General features: G+C 39.5%; 1 protein-coding gene across 2 annotated transcripts in view; it reads right to left on the bottom strand.

The window, feature by feature from the left end:
• VSIG4 (V-set and immunoglobulin domain containing 4) overlaps window positions 1-19,000 on the bottom strand; it is a 32,483-nt gene extending 13,483 nt beyond the window's left edge. Inside the window, exons 1-3 of one of the 2 annotated variants that reach the window (XM_006082848.3) lie at window positions 18,860-19,000; window positions 14,538-14,894; window positions 13,552-13,833 (exon numbers count right to left, since the gene is read on the bottom strand). In XM_006082848.3, the coding sequence (XP_006082910.2) occupies window positions 13,552-13,833; window positions 14,538-14,894; window positions 18,860-18,917 (697 nt within the window). In that variant the 5' untranslated portion in view covers window positions 18,918-19,000. The remainder of the gene's footprint in view (window positions 1-13,551; window positions 13,834-14,537; window positions 14,895-18,859) is intronic. The other variant, XM_023764140.1, reaches the window with a different exon arrangement.
• Between the last annotated feature and the right edge of the window lie 3,104 nt (window positions 19,001-22,104).

The raw sequence follows: 22,104 nt of genomic DNA on the forward strand, positions 1-22,104 counted from the left end.
AGGAGCAGCAGCTGTGAAAGCAGCCCTCCCCCATCCAAGGAGCAGCAGCCCTGCAAGCAGCCTGCCCCGGTCCGAGGAGCAGCAGCTTCAGGCAACCTGCCCCCCGCCATCTGAGGAGCAGCAGCCCTGAAAGCAGCCAGCTCCCTTCTGAGGAGCAGCAGCCATGAGTGGCCTGCCCCCATCTGAGGAGCAGCAGCCACGGGCAGCCCTCCCCCATCCGGGGAGAAGCAGCTGCGCCAGCAGCCTGCATTTGTCCAAGGAGCAGCAGTTGCACAAGCAGCCAGTGCCTGTTTGAGGAGCAGCAGCTGTGCGAGCAGCTCACCCCTACGAGCCGGAGGAGCCATAACTGCTGCAAGCAGCTGCATGAGCAGTACCCACCCTTGGACCAGCTGCCACCTGAGTAGCTGCTGCTGTCTGAGGAGCAGCCCCAGCATGACTCAACACCTAGATTATTTGGTCATAGCAAAAATGGGGAGACAAAGAAACCCCTGAAAGAAAAAAGGAATAGCCAGAAAAGTAGATAAGTGAAATAGAGGCACAAAATATGTCAGAAACAGAATTCAGAATAATTGTCATACAGATCATAAACCAGATAGATGAAAAAATCAACAACTTATGTAAGAATCAAGAGGAAATAAATAGTGATATACCTACAATAAAAAAACACTATGAAAAGTTTCAACAGTAGACTAGGAGAAGCGGAGGACTGAATTAGCAAATTAGAAGACAGGAAAGAAAAACACACCCAAAATGAACTGCAATTGGAGAAAAAAAAATTAAAAGACAGGAGGAGAGCCTAAGGGAGCTTTGGGACAACATGAAACAAAGCAACATACAAATAATAGGGATGCCAGAACAACAAGAAAAGGAACAAGGTTTAGAAAACCTATTTGAAGAAATAATGTCCGAAAACTTCCCTGATTTGGGGAAGAAAAAAATCATACAAGCACAGAAAGTCCCAAACTAGATGAACCCAAAAAGACCCAAACCAAGACACATCATAATTACCATGGCAAACGTTCAGGACAAAGAGAGAATCTTTAAGGCTGCAAGAGAGAGACAGAAAGTTACCTACAAGGGATCTTCCATTTGATTATCAAATGATTTCTCAACAGAAACACATAAGGCCAGAAAGGAATGGAAGGAAATTTACAAAGTGATGCAAAGCAAGGGACTGAATCTAAGAATACTCTATCCAGCAAAGCTATCATTAGAAATTGAAGGGGAAATAAGGAGCTCACAGACAAAAAAAAAAAAAAAAGGCCAAGGGAGTTTATCACTACCAAGTCAGCAATGCAAGAAATACTAAAGGGACTGGTGTAAAAAGAAGACATAAAAAGGGAAGAAGGAACACAGGCACAAAAAATAAAAATGGCTACAAAGAAGTACCTATCAATAATAACTTTAAATGTAAACACACTAAATGGTCCAATCAAAAGACATCGAGGAGCTGAATGGATAAGAAAACATGACCCATATATATGCTGTCTACAAGAGACCCACCTCAAAGGGACTCACACAGACTGAAAGTGAAAGGATGAAAAAATATCTTTCAGACAAATGGAAATAAGAAAAAAGCTGGGGTAGCAATACTTATATCTGACAAAACAGACCTCAAAGTGAAGGCCATAACAGGAGATAAGGAAGGCCACTTCATAATGCTAAATGGATCAATACAAAAAAAAGATAGAACTCTGGTAAATATATATGCACCCCATGCAGGAGCACCCAAATACAAAAAAAACACACAAACAAACAAAACAAACAAACAAACAAACAAACAAAAAACCCCTGGAAGATATCAAGGGAGAGATCGACAAAAATACAATCATAGTAAGGGGAACTTAATACCTCACTGACATCACTGGATAAATCTTCTAGACAAAAAAATCAGCAAAGAAAAAGCAATCCTAAATGACTCACTAGATCAGATGGACCTAACTGACATCTTCAGAACAGTTCACCTCAAATCCACAGAATATACGTTGTTCTCAAGTGCACATGGGACATTTTCAAAGGTTGACCACAGACTGGATCACAGGCAAAGTCTCTCCAAATTCAAGAAGATTGAAATCATATCAAGCATCTTCTCAGGCCACATTGGCATAATATCAAAAATAAACTACAATAAAAACAATCAAAAAATTCAAACGCTTGGAAGCTGAATACCATGCTATTAAATAATGATAGGGTTTCCAAGGAAATCAAAGAAGAAATTAAAAACATCCTGAAAATGAATGACAATGAAAACACAACAATCCAACATCTATGGAACACATTGAATGCAATCCTGAGAGGGAAGTGTATAGCTCTACAGGCCTACCATGAAAAAACAAGAAAAAAATTGTAATAAATTATCTAACTCTACTACTTAAAGAGTTAGAAAGAGAGCAAAAAGAAAATCCTAGAGTGAGCAGAAGAAAGGAGTTTATAAAGATTAAAGTGGAAATAAATGACATAAAGACCAACAACAACAACAAACAAAATAAAACAAAACAAACCACAAAACAAAAAAATATATAAAAAAATCAATGAAACCAAGAGCTGGTTCTTTGAAAGGATAAACAAGATTGATGAACCTCTAACCAGGCTCACCAAGAAGCAAAGAGAGAGGACCCAAATAAACAAAATCAGAAATGAAAGAGGCAAAATAACAACAGACCCCACAGAAATGCATAGGATTGTTAAAAAAAATACTATGGACAACTCTATTCTAACAAACTAGATAATCTGGAGGAAATGGACATATTCCTAGAAAAATACAACCTTCCAAAACTCAATCAGGAAGATTCTAAAAATCTCAATAGGCTGAAAACTATGGAAGAAGTTGAAGCAGTCATCAAAAAGCTTCCAACAAACAAAAACTCGGGGCCAGATGGCTTCACATGGGGAGTTTTACCAAACATTCAAGGAAGAACTAAAACCTATCCTCCTCAGACTATTCCAAAAATTTCAAGAGGAAAGAACACTTCCAAGCTCATTCTATGAAGCCAGCATCACCCTCGTACCAAAACCAGATAAAGACAACACAATGAAAGAGAATTACAGGCCAATATCCCTCATGAACATAGATGCCAAAATCCTCAACAAAATGCTAGCAAATCGGATCCAGCAGTACATCAGAAAGATCATACAACATGACCAAGTAGGATTTATCCCGGGTATGCAAGGATGGTACAATATCCGCAAATCAATAAACATGATACATCACATAAACAAATTGAGAGATAAAAAGGGGAGGCCGGGGGATTTTCAAGGGCGGGGGAAAAAAAAAGGAGACATATGTAATACTCTTTGTAATACTTTAAGCAATAAAAAAAAGAGAGAAAAAAATCACATAGTCATATCAATTGATGCAGAAAAAGCATTTGACAAAATCCAACACCCTTTCTTGATTAAAACTCTCAGCAAGGTGGGAATAGAAGGATCATACCTCAACATAATAAAAGCCACAACCAACATCATACTCAATGGGCAAAAACTAAAACCATTTCCCCTAAGAACAGGAGCAAGACAGGGATGCCCACTCTCACCACTCCTGTTCAACATAGTACTGGAAGTATTATCCATTGCGATTAGACAAGAAGAAGAAATAAAAGGCATCCAAATTGGAAAAGAAGAAGTAAAACTGTCCTTATTCGCAGATGACATGATACTATACATAGAAAACCCTAAAGACTCCATCAAAAAATTATTAGACTTAATAAATGAATTTGGCAATGTAGCAGGATATAAAATTAATGCCAAGAAATCGATGACATTTTTATACACCAATAATGAACTTACATAAAGAGAGGATAAAAAAGCAATCCCATTTACCATTACACCAAAAAAATTAAGATACCTAGGAATAAACTTAACTACGGAGGTAAATGACCTGTATGTGGAAAACTACAGGACACTGGAAAAAGAGATAGAGGAAGACAAACAGATGGAAGAACATGCCGTGGTCATGGATTGGTGGAATCAACATCATCAAAATGTCCATACTACCCAAAGCAATCTATAGATTCAATGCAGTCCCCATTAAAGGACCAGTGGCATATTTCACAGGCTTAGAATGAACTTTCCAAAAATTCATCTGGAATAAAAAAAGACCCCAAATAGCTGCAGCAATCCTGAGGAAGAAGAACAAAGTTGGTGGGATCTCCAAACCCGATATCAAGCTGTATTGCAAAGCCACTGTTCTCAAAACAGCCTGGTACTGGCACATGAACAGACATATAGATCAATGGAATAGAATAGAGAATCCAGAAATTGACCCAAACCACTATGCTCAATTAATATTTGACAAAGGAGGCATGAACATACAATGGAGTCAAGACAGCCTCTTCTATAAATGGTGTTGGGAAAATTGGACAGATACATGCAAAAAAAAATGAAATTAGACCACCAACTTACACCATACACAAAAATAAACTCAAAATGGATAAAGGACTTAAACATAAGATGGGCAACCATAAAAATAGTAGTGGAATCCACAGGCAGAAAAATATCAGACATATGCCAATCACTCTAACTCCTGCAGGAGCAATTTCTTCACCGATACTGCTCCTAGGGCAATGAAAACTAAAGAGAAAATAAACAAATGGGACTACATCAAAATAAAAGGCTTTTGCACAGCAAAAGAAACCATCAACAAACCAACAAGAAAGCCCACTGCATGGGAGAACACATTTGCCAATATTATCACCAATAAGGGTTTAATCTCCAACATTTACAGGGAACTCATACAACCTAACAAAAAGAAGATAATTCAATAAAAAAATGGGCAACGGACCTAAATAGATACTTTTCAACACAAGACAGAAGAAATGCCAAGAGACATATGAAAACATGGTCAAAGTCACTAATCATCCAAGAGATGCAAATCAAAACTACAATGAGGTACCATCTCACACCTGTCAGAATGGCAATCATCAACAAATCAACAAACGGCAAGTGCTGGTGAGGATGTGGAGAAAAAGGAACCCTCATGCACTGCTGGTGGGAATGCAGACTGGTGCAGCCACTGTGGACAACAGTATGCAGTTTCCTCAAAAAACTAAAAATGGAACTCCCATTTGACCCAGTGATCCCACTTCTAGGAATATATCCCAAGAAACTTGAAACACTAATCAGAAAGGATATATGCACCCTTATGTTCATAGCAGCACAATTCACCATAGCTTAGATTTGGAAACAGCCTAAGTGCCCATCAGTAGATGAGTGGATTATAAAACTGTGGTACATCTACACAATGGAATACTATGCTGCAGTAATAAAGAAGGAGTTCTTTCATCAGGTAGGGGAAGTTTTCTGTCATGATTTCTTCTAATAGGCTTTCAGGATCTTGCTCTCTCTTTTCTTCTGGCACCCCAATAATTCGGATGTTGGTACTTTTGAAGTTGTCCCAGAATTTCCTTACACTATCTTCATATTTTTGGATTCTTTCTTCGTTTTGCTTCTCCAGATGGGTGTTTTTTGCTTCTTTGTATTTCAAATCTTTGACTTGATTCTTGGGATCCTCTAGTCTGCTGTTGGTTCTCTGTATATTATTTTTAATTTCAGTCAGTGTATGTTTAATTTCTGACTGGTCCTTTTCCATTTTTTTGGCATTCTCATTAAGATCCTTGAAGGTCTCACTAAGTTCCTCGGAGGTTCATAGAAGATTCTTGAGAAGCCTTATAACTGTGGTTTTGAACTCTATGTCCTCCATTAGTTTGCTTTCCTCCATTTCTTTCATTTGTGACATGTTTCTTTGTCTCCGCATTTTAGACTTACAAGTCCAGGAAGCGAAGAGAACCCCAAATAAGAGGAATCCAAAGAGGACCACACCAAGACACATCATAATTAAAATGCCAAAGGCTAAAGACAAAGAGAGAATCTTAAAAGCAGCAAGAGAAAAACAGTTAGTTACCTAGAAAGGAGTACCCATATGACTGTCAGCTGATTTCTCAACAGAAACCATGCATGCCAGAAGGGAGTGGCAAGAAATATTCAAAGCGATGAATAGCAAGAACCTACAACCAAGATTACTCTACCCAGCAAAGCTATCATGTAGAATTGAAGGTCAGATAAAGAGCTTTACAGACAAGAAAAAGCTAAAGGAGTTCATCACCACCAAACCAGGATTATATGAAATGCTGAAGGATATTCTTTAAGAAGAGGAAGAAGAAAAAGGTAAAGATAAAAATTATGAACAGCAAATACATATCTATCAACAAGTGAATCTAAAAATCAAGTGAATAAAAATCTGATGAACAGACTAAACTGGTGAATATAATAGAACCAGGGGCATAGAAAGGGAGTGGACTGACAATTCTTGGGGGAAAGGAGGTGTGGGGGGTGCGGGAAGAGACTGGAAAAAAATCTTACACCTATGGATGAGGACAGTGGCAGGGGGTAAGGGCATGGGGTAGGGTGGGAACCAGGTGGAGGGGAGCTATGGGGGGAAAAAAGAGGAACATCTGTAATAATCTGAACAATAAAGATTTATTAATTTAAAAAAATAAAAAATATTATCTCTCTCTCTCTAAAAAAAAGAAGGAGTTCTTTCCATTTGCAACAGCATGGATGGAACTGGAGAGCATTATGCCAAGTGAAATAAGCCAGTCGGAGAAAGATAAATATCACATGATCTCACTCATTTATGGAATATAATGAACAACATAAACTGATGAACAAAAACAGATCCCCGGACAGAGAAACATTGATCAGACTGTCAAACCTCAGAGGGAAGGTAAGGGAGGGTAGGAGTAAGGGGGAGAGATCAACCAAAGGACTTATATGCATGAATATAGGCCTAACCAATGGACATAGACAACAGGGGTGTGAGGGTATGAGTGGGGGGTGGTGGGTAATGTGGGAATAAGGACACATATGTAATAACTTAATCAGTAAAAAAATTTTTAAAAAGGTAAATGGAATAAATGCTCCAATGTAATGACAATGGATAGCTAAATGGATAAGAAATGAAGACTCACATATATGCTAGCTAGAAAAGTCTCACTTCAGATCAAAATACATACCAAACTGAAAACAAAGAGATGAAAAGATATGTTATGCAAAATATATTTTGTGGAAACAAAAATAAAAACCAGGATAGACGTATTTATGACACACAAAACAGACTTTAAAGCAAAAGCTATATATGAGACACAGAACAAGATTACATAATAATAAAAATTCAATCCAACAAGGGGATATAACCCTTGTAATAGTCTATGCACCCAACACAGGGACATCTAAATGTATAAAGCAAAACTTGATGGACATAAAAGGAAAAATCAACAGTAATTCAATCACAGTAGGGGACTTTAACACAACATTGAAATCAATGGATATATCTTCCAGAGAGAAAAACAAGGAAATGGTGGCCTTAAATGATATAGTAGAGCAGTTGAATTTAAATGCTATTTCAAGAGAATTTAATCTTAAAATAGCAGAATATACATTCTTTTCTAGTGCACATTGAATATTTTCTAGGATAGAGCACATGTTAGGACACAAAATAAGTCTCAATAAGTATAAGAAAATTGAAATCATATCAAGCATCTTCTCTGACCACAATGGTATGAAACTTTAAATCAATTAAAAGGAAAAAAAACTGAAAAACACTTTAACTCCTTCAGGCTAAATAACATGTTACTAAACAATGAATGGATTACAGTGAGATCAATAAAGAAATAAAAAGATATTTTGATACAAATGAAGATGAAAACTCAAAAACTCAAAATCGATGGGATACAGCAACGCAACCCTAAGAGGGAAATTAATAGCAATACAGGCCACCTCAAGAAACAAGAACTATCAAATAAACAATCCAAACTTTCACCTAAAGGAACTAGAAAAAGAAGAACAAACCAAATCCAGTTACTATAAGGAAGAAAATAATAAAGATCACAGCAGAAACAAATAAAATAGAGTCTAAAAAACAGTACAAATGATCAATGAAAACAAGAGCTGGTTCTTTGGAAAGATAAACAAGATTGATAAACCTTTAATGAAAATCATCAAGAAAAAGAACAGAGAGGACCCAATAAATAGAACCAGAAATAAAAGAGAAGAAATAAATGACACCACATAAATACATGGAATTATAAGAAAATACTATGAACAATTATATGCAAACAAATTGAACAACCTGGAAGAAGTGAATAAATTCTTAGAAACATGCAATCTTCCAAGACTGAATCAAGAATAAATAGAAAATCTGAACAGACTAATTACAACAAACAAAATCTAAGCAGTAATGAAAAAAACTATCAATAAACGAAAGTCTTGGACCAGATGGTTTCACAGATGAATTTTATCAAAGATTCAAAGAACTAACACCTATTTTTCTCAATGTATTCCAAAAATTTCAAGAGGAAGGAGGACCCCCTAACTTATTTTACAAGGCCAGTATTATTGTGCTTCCAAAACCAGATAAAGACATTACAAAGAAAGAAAATTATAGGCCAATGTTCTTGATGAACATAGATTCAAAAATCTTCAACAAAATATTCACAAACCAAATTCAACAATACATTAAAAAGACCAACTACAATGATCAACTGGGAATTATTCCTGGTCTGCAAAAATGGTTCAATATCCACAAATCAATTACCATGATACACAACATAAAAGAAATAAAGGATTAAAGTCATATGGTCATATCAATAGATGCAGAAAAGCATTTGATAAAACCCAGCATCTATTTGTGATAAAACTCCAGCAAAATGGGAATAGAGGATCATACATCAACATAATAAAGGCTACTTATGATAAAACCACAGGTAACACCATACTCAATGGAGAAAAACTAAAAGTCTTTCCCTTAAGATTAGGAACAAGACAGGGATGTCCACTTTCATCAATCTTATTCAGCATAGTACTGGAAGGCCTACATATAGCTATCACACAAGAAGAATAAATAAAAGCCATCTAAATTGGAAAAAAGTAGTTAAACTGCCATTATTTATAGATAACATGATAATAGATATAAAGAACTCTAAATATTTCACCAAAAAAGTACTAGAACTTATAAATGAATTCATAAAGTATCAAGGTACAAAATAATTATATAGAAATCGGTTGCATTGTTGTAAACCAGTAATGAATTAAAAGAGAAACTAAAAGCAATCTTATTTACAATTGGATAAAAAAGATGTAGAAAGAAATCTAAACAAGGGTGTAAATTAACCCTGTATTTGGAAAGTTATAAAACATTGAAGAAAAAAATTAAGAAGCCACATACAACACAGTTAAAATGTCCATACTATCCAAGGAAATCTATAGATTCAACACAATTCCTATCAAAACACCAATGGCATTTTTCACAGAAATAACACAAATAATCCAAAAATTTACATAGAATTAATATATTCCCTGAATGGTCACAGTAACCTTGAGAAAGGATGACAAAGTTGGAAGTATCACAATACCTAATGTTAAGCTACACTACAAGGCTAGAGTAAAGAAAACAGCACAGCATGGTGCTGGTATAAAAACAGACACATACATCAATGAAACAGAACAGAAAGCCCAGAAATAGATATTGATTGACCCATGCCTATATAGTCAATTAATATATGACAAAAGAGGCAAGAACATACAATGGGGTAAATAGTCCATTCAATAAGTCGTGTTGGGAAAATTGAACAAATAAATGCAAAAAAAGAGAAACATATCCACTGACACCATATACAAAAATAAACTCAAAATGTATTAGTTAAAAATGTAAGACTTGAAACCATAAAACTTCCAGAAAAAAACATAAGCAGCAATTTTTTTTTCTTATAGATCTCCTTGGTCAAAGAAAACAAAGGACAAATAAACAAACAGGAGTATATCAAACTAAAAAGTTTTATAGCAAAAGAAGCCATCAGAAAAAGGAAAAGACAACCTACTGAATAGAAGAACATATGCATAATGATACATCTGATAACTGGAAAATAACTAAATTTATTAAAAGCATATATAACTTGCCCTGACCAGTTTGGCTCAGTGGGTAGAGCGTTGGCCTGCAGACTGAAAGGTCCCAAGTTCGATTCTGGTAAAGGGCATGTACCTTGGTTGCGGGCACATCCCCAGTAGGGAGTGTGCAGGAGGCAGCCGATTGATGTTTCTCTCTCATTGATGTTTCTAACTCTTTATCCCTTTCCCTTCCTCTCTGTAAAAAAAAATCAATAAAATATATATATTTTTAAAAAGCATATATAACTCAATGCCAAAAAAACAAACAATCCAATTAAGAAATGGGCAAAGGACCTGAATAGACATATACAGATGACAAGTAGATAAATGAAAAGATGTTTGACATCAATAGTCACCAGAGAATGCAAATTAAAATGAAGGCCCCTGGACCAGCCAGTGTGCTCAGTGGTTGAGCATCAACCTATGAACCTAGAGGTCATCAACCTATGAACCTGGTCAGGGCACATATAAGAATCAACCAATGAGCCCTAACTGGTTTGGCTCAATGGATAGAGCATCGGCCTGCGGACTCAAGGGTCCCAGGTTTGATTCTGGTCAAGGGCATGTACCTTGGTTGCGGGCATATCCCCAGTAGGGAGTGTGCAGGAGGCAGCTGATCAATGTTTCTCTCGCATCGATGTTTCTAACTCTCTACCTATATTTTTTAAAAAAGAATCAACCAATGAATGCATAAATAAGTGGGACAACAAATCAATGTTTCTCTCTCTTCCTCTCTCTTTACAAAAATAAAATTTAAAAATCTTCAATGAGATATTACCTCACTCCTGATAGAATGGCAATCATCCATAAATCAACAAACAAGAAGTGCTGTTGAGGATGTGGAGAAATGGGAACCCACATGCACTGTTGGTGGGAATGCAGATTGGTTTAGCGGCTATGGAGAATATGGAGGTTCCTCAAAAAATTAAAAATAGAACTGCCTTATGACCCAGCAATTCCATCTCTGGCTATATAGCCAAAGAAACCCAAATCATTAATTTGAAAGTATACATGCACCTCTATATTCACTGCAGCATTATTTGAAATAGCCAATATAAGTCAGAGAAAGACAAATACCGTATGATTTCACTTATATGTGGAATTTAAATAACTAAATAAATGAACAAATAATATGGAAATAGACTTATAGATACAGAGAACAAACTGATAGTTGTCAGGGGGGCGGGGAAGGTTTGGTGGGCTCAGTAACGGATTAAGAAATACTAATTGGTAGATACAAAATAGTCATGGGGATGTGAAGTACAAAATGGGGAATATAATCAATAATATTATAATAACTATGTGTGGTGGTAGGTGGACACTTGAAACATTTGTGGGATCACTTTGTAAAGTATATGATCATTTAACCACTATGCTGTTTTAACAAAATAATATTGAATGTAAAAAGAGCATGCACGGGTAGGGTCCCTAGGCCTGGCCGGCGATCAGGGCCGATCGGAGCCTTCTCATTGCCGGCCAGGGCCTTCCTTTTGGCTGCCGGCCGGGGCCTCCCTTCCCCCACTGCCAGCTGCCAGATGTTGGCCGGGGCCTCCCTTTGTTCCATGCTGACCACCATAGCGAGTGATAGAACTCCCAGTCAAACTCTTGTGGGGACACTTTGCATATTAGCCATATATATATATATATATATATATATATATATATATATATATATATAGTGGCCCGGTGCACGACACTTTGTATATTAGCCACAAATGTTTCAAGTGCCCACCTAGCACCACACATAGTTATTATAATATTATTGATTATATTCCCCAAATGCCCTCCCAACAGCCTGATCACCCCCAACTGCCCCCCATGCTGGCCTTCTCACCCCCACCTTCCCTCGCCACTGGCCTGCTCGCCCCCAACTGCCCCCCTGCTGGCCTGCTCACTCCAAATTGCCCCTCCCACTGTCCTGATCACCTCCAACTGACCCACACTGATGGCCTGCTCACCCCCAATTGGCCCCCCTGCTGGTCTGCTTACCCCCATGGGGGTGTGGCCAGCCTGGGTGAGGGGCTGAGGGCCCTTTTCAGGCTGGCCATGGTCCCCAGCGACCCAAGCTCCTAGCTTCTCCTTTTTTTCTTTTTTTTTAAGTGCCTCTTTGAGTGGAGGCCACGGCCAGCTGGAAGCAGGTATCTGGGATTTATTTATCTTCTATAATTGAAACTTTGTAGCCTTGAGCAGAACCCAGGGCCAGCCAGGGCAGGCGGGAAGCTCGGCTTCCTCCATCACCAGAAGCAACCCAAGCCTCCTGCTCACTCCTGCTCACTCCAGCTCCGTGGCTGCTGCCGTCTTAGTTGGGTTAATTTGCATACTTGCTCCTGATTGGCTGGTGGGCATGGCTTGTGGGTGTAGTAGAGTGGTGGAGTGATGGTTAATTTGCATTTCTCTTTTATTAGTGTAGATATATATTATTTACATATATATACTAGGCTTGTTTCTCTTTAAAGTACACAGTCTTGGACTTTCTGGACATTCCCTGCTCTCTCTGCTTGACCAGATTGTAAACTCTCAGAGAACTGGGCCAGTATTCATATAATTATCTCAGAGTAAGATAGCACTTGTTTCCCCCAAAATTAATAGACCAAAACCTACAGCATGCACATTGTTATTACAACTCAACTTGGAAAACAAATCCTTTCAGTCAAACACAGGAGTCTCAAACTAACATCAGTCTCCTAACACAATTGGTGAGAGCCAGTTTGATGACATTCCTTATATAGAGCTATCCTCAGAGGATAGTGATTTTTAGGAGGTTCTGATGACAATTCACTAAAAACAGTTTGTTCCCAAAATGTTTGAGCAATGGCAGGCTTGTGGGAAAACACGTCTTCCCTTCCAAAGAAATCTCTTGGAAGGCAGCAAGACTCATTTAGATATATCATTGCTGAGCTGTTCATTTAAACCCCTGCCTACAATATATAGATAGATGATAGATAGATAGATAGATAGATAGATAGATAGATAGATAGATAGATAGATAGATTTCAGAGAGGAAGGGAGAGGGAGAGAGAGATAGAAACATCAATGATGAGAGAGAATCATTGACTGGCTGTCACCTGCATGCCCCCTACTGGGGATCGAGCCCACATCCCAGGCATGTGCCCTTGACTGGAATCAAACCCGGGACCCTTCAGTCCGTAGGTCAATGTTCTATCCACTGAGCCAAACCAACTAGGGCCCTACAGTCTTTATGTACACAGTTTGTAGTATTCCCAGGATAATGTTGTAAGAAATAGCCAGACCTTGATTAACCAGAGTTAGTCTTCATCGACACCTGAACTAGAACTTATAGTTGGCTTTAGGAAAAGGGAGGAAAATTGAAAGAAACTACGTATCTAGTAAATGTCACATTCCCCTTTACCATCTTTATTTAACCTACAGCAGGACAAGTATTATCTCCTGCCCTATTTCCCCCAGTACAAAATTTTTCTTTCTTTGTGATTTTACAACCCAATACCCCTCCAGCCCCCTGCCCTCACACACACACACACACACACACACACACACACATCAATCTTTCTTCTCTGGAATAGACATTCTACTGAGGTGTATCTAGAATCAGGTTGTCCATGAATATGCTCACCAGGAGAGAGGGTTGCTCACCTTTGACCACAAACTTCACAATGTTGCTGCATTGCTCAGAGCCTACTCGGCCCTTAGCGGTACAGAAATAGGAGCCTGAATCAGCCAACACTGCAGCCTTGAAAAGTAAGGTACTCAAGGATGCTACTTTGATGGGTTCTGAGTTGTTAGTCTGTTCCTTGTACCAAACATAACTGATGGGAGGAGAACCCTGAGCCTGGCATTGAAGGCTAATACTCATTCCCTGGAGCACTGTGAAGCCATAGCCATTGCCAGTTGTCACTGTGGGCTTGGAAACAGGGACTGCAAAGGGAAGACAAGAGAAGAGGCTCTGGTAAGTTACAAGAATATGGGAACACAAAACTGAAAGATATTTTCTGGGTATAGGGATATGTACATATCTGCAAAGGGAACTAAAAGGGGGTCCTGACTTTGGAAGAAAGAAGCAAACAGGACAATGTAAATAAAAATACCTTCCTTTAGAAGATTAGGTACTGTTTTGTATTATCTGGGTTTTGGACTACCTGGAGTTAAAAATCAACTGACTGTAAAAAGATAATATAGCTTTTTTTTTAAGCTAGAGAAGTTTTGGGATTATTTAGCCTTTGAATTACAGGAGATATTTGTAAAATTATCAAGTCAACAAAACTCATCTTAGCTGACCCTTGCATCCCTGTCCCCAGAGCTTCTCTGTCAGCATCAATTCAATATCCAATATCTTGATAAGATATCTTCATTTTTATGAGTTTTAAGACCCAGAGCCCAAAGAAGACAACAAAGCTATGGATGCAAGACTTTTTATGACACTCAAGGGGTAGAGATTTGAAGGCCAAGAACCCTTCCCAACATTTTTAAAATTATGCCATGAAAGTATTCCTGTGGATACTTTGCCTGTACACTTCCTCTGATTAGAACAAATGTCTCTGGGTTTCTCAGGGTTTCCTAGGTTTATAGTCCTCTATTGAGTCGTTGCCTATCAGTACTTTCCTACCCCCTCAGTGACTCACGTTTCTGGACGCGAAGCTCAATGATCTTATCTCTCACCACTTGGTTGCCATTAGGAGTCTGCCAAGTGACTTCACAAGTGTAGTGGCTCCGGTCATCCATCTCCAGGGTCTTCAGTTGGAGGGACACATCTCCTAGAACCTCACGGTTAATGTGCAGGCGGCCCCGGTACTTTGCTTGCTGGATATGATCTCCAGAGGAGTCACGTAGGAAGATGGTGATTGGGTTTGAGTCACGTCGTACCAGCCACTTTACCAAGACTTGGGTGTAGCCTTTCAGAGGAGCAAAGGTGCAAGGAATATTCACATCCCCTTTCCAAGGTCCTGTCACACTCTCAGGTGCTTCAAGGATGGGATGGCCTGAAGATGGGCAACAGAGGAAGAATACAGACATAGATGGCACACCCACCTGGGAGCTAGGGTGGCTCTTTTCCACTAATCTTCCTCCAGCTGTCCCAAATCTCCCTTCCTTTTTCCTAAAATCATTCTCATACTCCCCTCCTGGGGAACAGAGCATAATTCTGCTCTGAAGACATCTAGAGCAGCTGAAAATGCCTTTGTCTATGCATATGTAATGCATATGTATGTCTTTCCTCTAACCTTGGGGAAACTGCAAGGCCTGGCTCACATTATCCTCTCTGGGAACTTGCTGGAGATTCTCACATAGATCACTCTGTTCTGTCAAGAACAAGGACAGCCAGTCCCAATTTCCCAGTCCTGGAAGTCATTTTTAGTATTGGGTCAAACATAACTTTTCCACCTCAGAATAGGGTTATGGGACAGAGTTCATAACCAGACTTCTAATAATCTCATGTTATTCCATTTTCACTTTTTTTTCTTCCCCTCTCCTTTCTTCCACCCATCCTTTCATCTTTATCCTCTTTGTCCTCCTTCTTTTTAGTGTTCTTTTCTCCTCTTCTTCCTACTTGTTCAGTAGTAGAATAAAGAGAAAGTATATGGTAGGCACAGGGCATCACAGGAAAGGTAACTTTATACTATTTCTCAAGTACTTTTATTTACAAAGTGAAGGTAACCTCAATAGCATTGACTTACACATTCCAACAATCCCTGTGGTACTCAGAGAACCTAAAAAAACATTGAGTAGTAGTGCCTAGTAAATTCAGGAGGGTAGTGAAAGGCTGCATGATGAGTAAGAATAATACCACCAATATAAATCCAAGGTCTGCTCTACCATATATCCGTCTGTGTGACCGTGGGTAAATTGCTAAACCTGTCTGAGCTTTATCAATAAAACGTAGGTGATAATAAACCTTACACAGAGGATTACTATGAAGATAAAATGAGCTCATAGGTGTTAAAGCACCTAGAATAGTGGTTGGCATTCAGTAGGTGTTGGATAAATGCCAGTCCTGTCCCATGTTTCAAGGGAAACTTCTCATATTCGTCTTGATTCTTCTTATCCTACAGAAATCTTCACTGTTTTCCCTAGGTGGATAGATCAATTAGATTGGATCATAGCTTTAATAATGACCTAAAAGAGAAGTTAAGGCATGAGCAGGCAAGGAAGTCACCCTTCACAACCTGATGGAACCCACCAAATTATGGGCAGGTAATAGGCCATCCCTGGTTTGTAGGGTAGCCGAAAAGCACACAGTAGCCTCTGCCTCCAAAAACAGGGCTGGCATGGAAGTCAATGTGAATTGTTGGCCAAATTAACCAATACTCCTGACTTTCCTGGAAGATTGGTTAGGGAAAATCTATTTCAGGAAAGCCTCAACACTTGAGTGGATGCTCTACACATTATGGAGCCATGAAAACCACTAAATGGTTAGGTACTTAGTACAACAGGTCTTGGGGGACCAGGCAAGATAGTGTTTTAGAGATTTCTAGAACTGCATACATCTAAGGGCTTTTATAAACCACTTATTCACATTCTCTCATGGTACATATGGGCAAGGCTGAGGCTCAGAGAGAGAAAGATAATTATCTGAAGTGACACAGATAGCAGGAACAGATCTTGGCCTCAAGGCCTAGAATAAAGGCTTTCAGAAGCTACTGCCTTCTTGCCTTCTTAACTTATCAAACTTATTAAGGGGTTTCTGGCTTCAGTTGTGGCTAAAGCCAGCAACCCCCTTACCTGGGCCTACTTGGCATGGCTTAAAGGGATGTTATCCTATGATTGGATAATATCCCCTGACTGCCTGGAAAAGAATTCTCCCATCTGTTGGCTACTTTCTAAAAATATTTTCCTAGAACTTTAGAGCCTTGTTCTTTTTCCCTTGGGAAAGAATTGAATTGTATTCAAATATTAGCTCCCTTCAAGAGAAATACCAGGGATGAGCATTGACTCAAGAGGCTTTGTTGGAAAAGGGTTTAACTTTAGAAAGAGGGAAGAATACGGGGCCCATTCTAGTCCAGGACCTGGACTTAGGGGAAAAAATGTCTGTGGCCTGTGTAATGGCCTTAAAGAAAGGAAAGACCTAGTTTTCTGGGTGTGGACCCCTTTACAGAACTCAGTATGGATCCCTTTTTGAATCTTGTTCCTCCTATCATTACACAGACGGTGAGATCTTCCCATAACCCCACATTCCTATGTCTGGCCACTCTTCCGCTTTTGTGCTGCCTCCTAGATAGAGTATTAACTTAGATAATAAATGTTTATAAAATTTTATAATGTTCATAAAATTCAAATATTATTATTTATTTTTATTATAATTATTTCAACATGTGTCTTAAGCTTAATAGCTGATTCAGGCCCCTAGAGGCTTTTCAGAAGTGAAGCCAAATAGTCCTAAAGAGCTGTCCAGTTGGCAGGGCCCTTTGAGGCCAGCTAACATGATCCCCTCACTGTACAAATGAGCTGGGTACACTAAGATCCAGGGAGAGAAAGGCATTATTGGCCATTCAGTATGTCCTGAATCTCAGGTCTTATACTGTAAAACCTTACACTCAAATGAAAACCCTGCTCCAAGGTTTGGAGGACCTCAGAGTCTGGGGATGACACAATAAACATATGAGCTCTCATGTGCATGCCCACACATGATTTAAATTTAACTTTTACAAAATGTTCCCATGAGCCCCAGCCCTGCCTTTATAAGTAACACCTCAAACCAACACATTAGAAGAAAGGTAGGGAAGTGCACTGTAAAAGGTGTTAGAAAATGAAAATATTGTAGTTCTAGAAAGAACACTATTTATAGGAACATTAATTCTGCCACCAATGCTTTTCCCTTTTAGGTGACTTAATTCTAGCTTGAAGTTCTAGAATTTGATCAATCATAGAGCCCCAGGATAGGATAGCCTTAACTGAGTCAGCTATGGTAAGCTGGATTCTTTCTGACAGTACAAAGGACACAAAGCTAATACCATCCGACCTTTATATCTAAGAATATGAAAGAAGCAGGGGTGCAGCAAGAACCCCTTTGACCTACCATAGGTTGCATTTAGTTATTACTCAGTCTTATTTTCTTAACAGACTATCTAAATTCTCATGGATATGAAGATGGAAGAAGACCCAAGGAAATAATGCTACTATGCTATGGTAAGACCTCTTTAGGAATATGTGTCCAACATTAATTTCCCACTATTACCCCAGACAATCTTGGCCATGTTGACAGGGAAGTGAGTTACCCAAGAAGGTGGTAAGAAACTAAGTTCTGTGAAGACAAGTTGAAGGATGTGGGGCTGTGTAGCTTGAATAAGAGATGGGTCAAGGGGACATGATGTTCATTCTCATAAATGTCACAGTATAGAGGAAGCAGATATGATCTGTGTGTATCCAAGAAACAGTGCTGGGACATTTGGAGAGAAGTCACAGGGAAGTGGATTTAGTTCAATATCAGGAATAACTTTCTAACAGTTGGAGATTCCCCTGAATAAACAAGATGGCCTGGAAAAGTAGTGAACTAGCAGTCACTGGAAGTATGTGAATAGATAACAGTGAAGGATGACTCAAGGTTACTTTTAAGGTCCTATCTAACTCTTCAACAACATTCCTTCTTTGGGAGATAATGTGTATTAACAGGGATCAAAGCCTGAAGTTATAATGGTAGAATTTCAGTTGAAAGACAGCAGATGGTGGAGGGATTTGAGAAGCATTAGGTACCTTCTGAATGTCCCAGAGATAAAAACAAGAACCATAAAAGTATGTGGATACTTTCCATTTCTTTACCTCCTTGATCCTTCACCAGCCTTCAACTACCTCCCTCTCTTCTTACCAAAGCTGAGAGAGTCTGCAGTACTGGCTGAGAAACTCCTGCTCAGCAGAAATAGTCTTTCCTCAGTCGGCATTCAATGCCACCGCCCACACCCCAGTCTTTTGCCCATGCCAGCAGTGGCATCCAGGCCACAATTTTCTGCCTTACCATAGGTGACCATCATTAGGTGGCCCAGGAACAGCAGACCCAGCAAGAGCCCCATCATAGTCAGAGCCACTTCTGTCCTTTCTTCCTGCCTCCTGCTGTCAAAGAGGCTCGAACTCCTGATGGCTGCCAGTGTCTGTGCCTGCTCACTTCCCTTCCTTCCCTATATCTCTCACTTGACTCCTAGTCCCATCTCACATTTCCCTTCCTTCCCTATTTCAGCACAAGTCACATGAGCATTCCCCTCCCTTCCTTGCCTGGGGTTGGAGGTTTGATGGTGAGTGAAGCAATTTCTCTCCCTGCTAGGGTATTGACTTGACTTCTCTGGAGCCAATAGGGCTCTCTGGTCTTAAAGCTCCCAGGATGTGTTTATTCTGGGTTTCCTACACAAAACATAGAGATTGAGGGTGACCTTTGGGATGAGTCTGATTCCTTCAGTATTGGGGTATTTACCTTTCTGGTGGGCCTAGGGAAAAGAGATCAACTTTGCTGGCTGGTGCAATATTCAGCCTCATGATGTTAACTCCTGTTTGCTCAGCTGGATAAGGATATCATGGAGGTATACCCCTATATCTAATACAGTTTACATTCCATATTATTTTGTATTATTTTCAGGTGTACAGCATAATGGTTAGACAGTCATATGCTTTAAAAGTGCTCCCCTGATATTCCCAGTATCCACTTCATACCATATATAGTTATTACATTATTATTGACTATACTAGAGGCCCGGTGCATGAAATTCATGCACTGGGGAGGGGGTGTTGTCCCTCAGCCCAGCCTGCACCCTCTCCAATCTGGGACTGCTGGCTCCTAACCACTCGCCTGACTGCCTGCCTGATTGCCCCTAACCGCTTCTGCCTGCCAGCCTGATTGACGTCTAACTGCCTCCCCTGCCAGCCCAATCCCCCCCAACTGCCCTCCCTGCTGGCCTGATCACCCACAACTGCCCTCTCTTGCTGGCCATCTTGTGGTGGTCATCTTGTGACGACGTAGGGGCGGCCATCTCGTGATGACATGAGGATGTCGCATGAGGGCGCGAGGGCCATCTAAGCGTTTATTAGTATAGATTCCCTCTGGTGTAATTTTCATCTCTGTGACTATTTTGTAACTCCAATTTATGCTTTTTAATCAATTTTTTCACCCAGTCCCTCAACCCTCCTCCCCTCTGGCAACCACCAGTTTGTTCTCTGTATCTATGAGTCTGTTTTGTTTGTTTGATTATTTTGTTCTTTAGATTCCACAAATAAGTGAAATCATATTTGTCTTTCTCTGACTAAATTATTTCACTTAGCACAATACCCTTTATGAACCACTTTCTCTTACAGTTTCATCTCTTTTGTGGGAAAGGTTCCTATTAGTACTCATAAGGGATCTTTTATTTATTTTTAAGGGAAAATTAAGTCTATTGGGTTGAATTTTTCAATGACTTTCCATTAATACAGATCCCTGACTGCAAGAGAATGACATTAAGCCTCCCAGGAAGCGTAATGGTTTCTCTACAGGCTCCAGAGTTACTGTAAGTCCACCAGCACTCTACATCTAGGTTTGGCACTGCCCACAGTCTACGAAGCTTCAAAAATAAAACATGTCCAAAGGAGAAATTCATTCAACAAATTCATACTGACTTCTAAGTAACATATAATCTTACCTTTCTTTTTAATTAGAGGAATAACAGACATCTTGATTGGAGGATAGATGTGCTTTGCAACAAGGTGGAGTAAGACTCCACAGGGAAACATTATCTCCTTCATATGCTTGCCAAGGGGTGATTATATACACATGATTGGGGGCTCTGCAAGGGCTAAGAGGAGGCTCCAGAGTTTTAAGCCTTGACATTATCACATGGAATTCTGTCAATCCCCTCTGATTCCCAGATTCAATCACCCTTGTCTAATTGTCCCTTGCTTTTTGGTTACTTCCTTCAGTTCACCTCTCTGGATCTTCTAGTCATTCTTCTTGAGTCCTTACTCAGGGAACCTTGAACTTTGTAATTTCCAACCAATACCCTACACCACTACCACCATATATCTACACACACACACACACACACACACACACACACACACAGACACACGTGCGCACACACACACACACACACACACACGCTCATGCCCCCCCCCCACACACACACACACTTTTCCCTCTACATCAGGGATAGGGAACATCTGTCCCATGGGCCATATAAGGTCCAGAAAATTATTTGGTCTGGCCCTGAAAAGGCATTAGGAGTGAATTAATTAAATATTTGACCAAATATAGCAGACTAATTTTTAAGTTGATAATTTTGTATGGCCCACGAATGATGTTATAAGTATCCAAATGGCCCTTGGGGTAAAAAAGGTTCCCCATCCCTGCTCTACATGATGAAGATCTGAAGGCCCACGCCCCATTAGATTGATCTCAGTTTCCCACTGGCCTGGTGGATTTGTATGTTTAAAACTACCCTCTGGCCTCTTGTTAGAACCTCCTAGATCTGAAGATAAATAAATATACAGGGGAGCATGTATAGCATTCTTCTGGCAAAGACTTCCAGTCCTGCAGTGGGCTCCCTGTTGAGCAAGAAGAGCACTGAAGGGGAAGTCAGGAAGCACAGAGACAGACCTGGTTCTGCATTTACTTCATTCTGAGACTTTGGCCAAGTTAAGTCTCCCTGAACCTCAGCTTCCCTAATTTTAACATGAGCACTATTAGACTTGTTTGTATCTCTTCAGATATTTTAAAATCAAACTATACATATAGTAACAACTATAGCAATGATAGCTACTATTTTTATTATTTGTTTAAACATATATGGAACACTTTTTATGTGCCAGGCATGGGACAAAGACACTGGGCACAACAATGATTAAGACAAACTCCTTCAAGGAGCTCACTGTCTAATACTAAAGTATTGATTAAACCAAGACTCAGAGTGGTAAATGACTTACCTAGTGAGATAGGACTAGCTAGATACTTGGAAATGGGGGACTAGAGCTGGAGAGAGGGCAGGGTACAACTAACTCATCATAAGTAAACTACTTTGATTGAAGAGCAAGGCTACATACAGAAACATTATAAAATCTGCTGGCAAAAATGTTAAAATAGTTTCCAATTTTACCATGATTGAATTCCTGTCTTGCAATCAATTAAGCCACTACTTGAGGGCATTTCCACACTTGCCCCCAAAGGCTTGGGACTTGCCACTGGTCCGCTGAGACACAATAACTGAAAGTATTTTGAAATTCAGGTCTAGCATTCAGAATCAT

The sequence above is a fragment of the Myotis lucifugus genome, unplaced genomic scaffold (genome assembly GCF_000147115.1).
Source record: "Myotis lucifugus unplaced genomic scaffold, Myoluc2.0 scaffold_4, whole genome shotgun sequence".
In the NCBI taxonomy this organism is placed as follows: Eukaryota; Metazoa; Chordata; class Mammalia; order Chiroptera; family Vespertilionidae; genus Myotis; species Myotis lucifugus.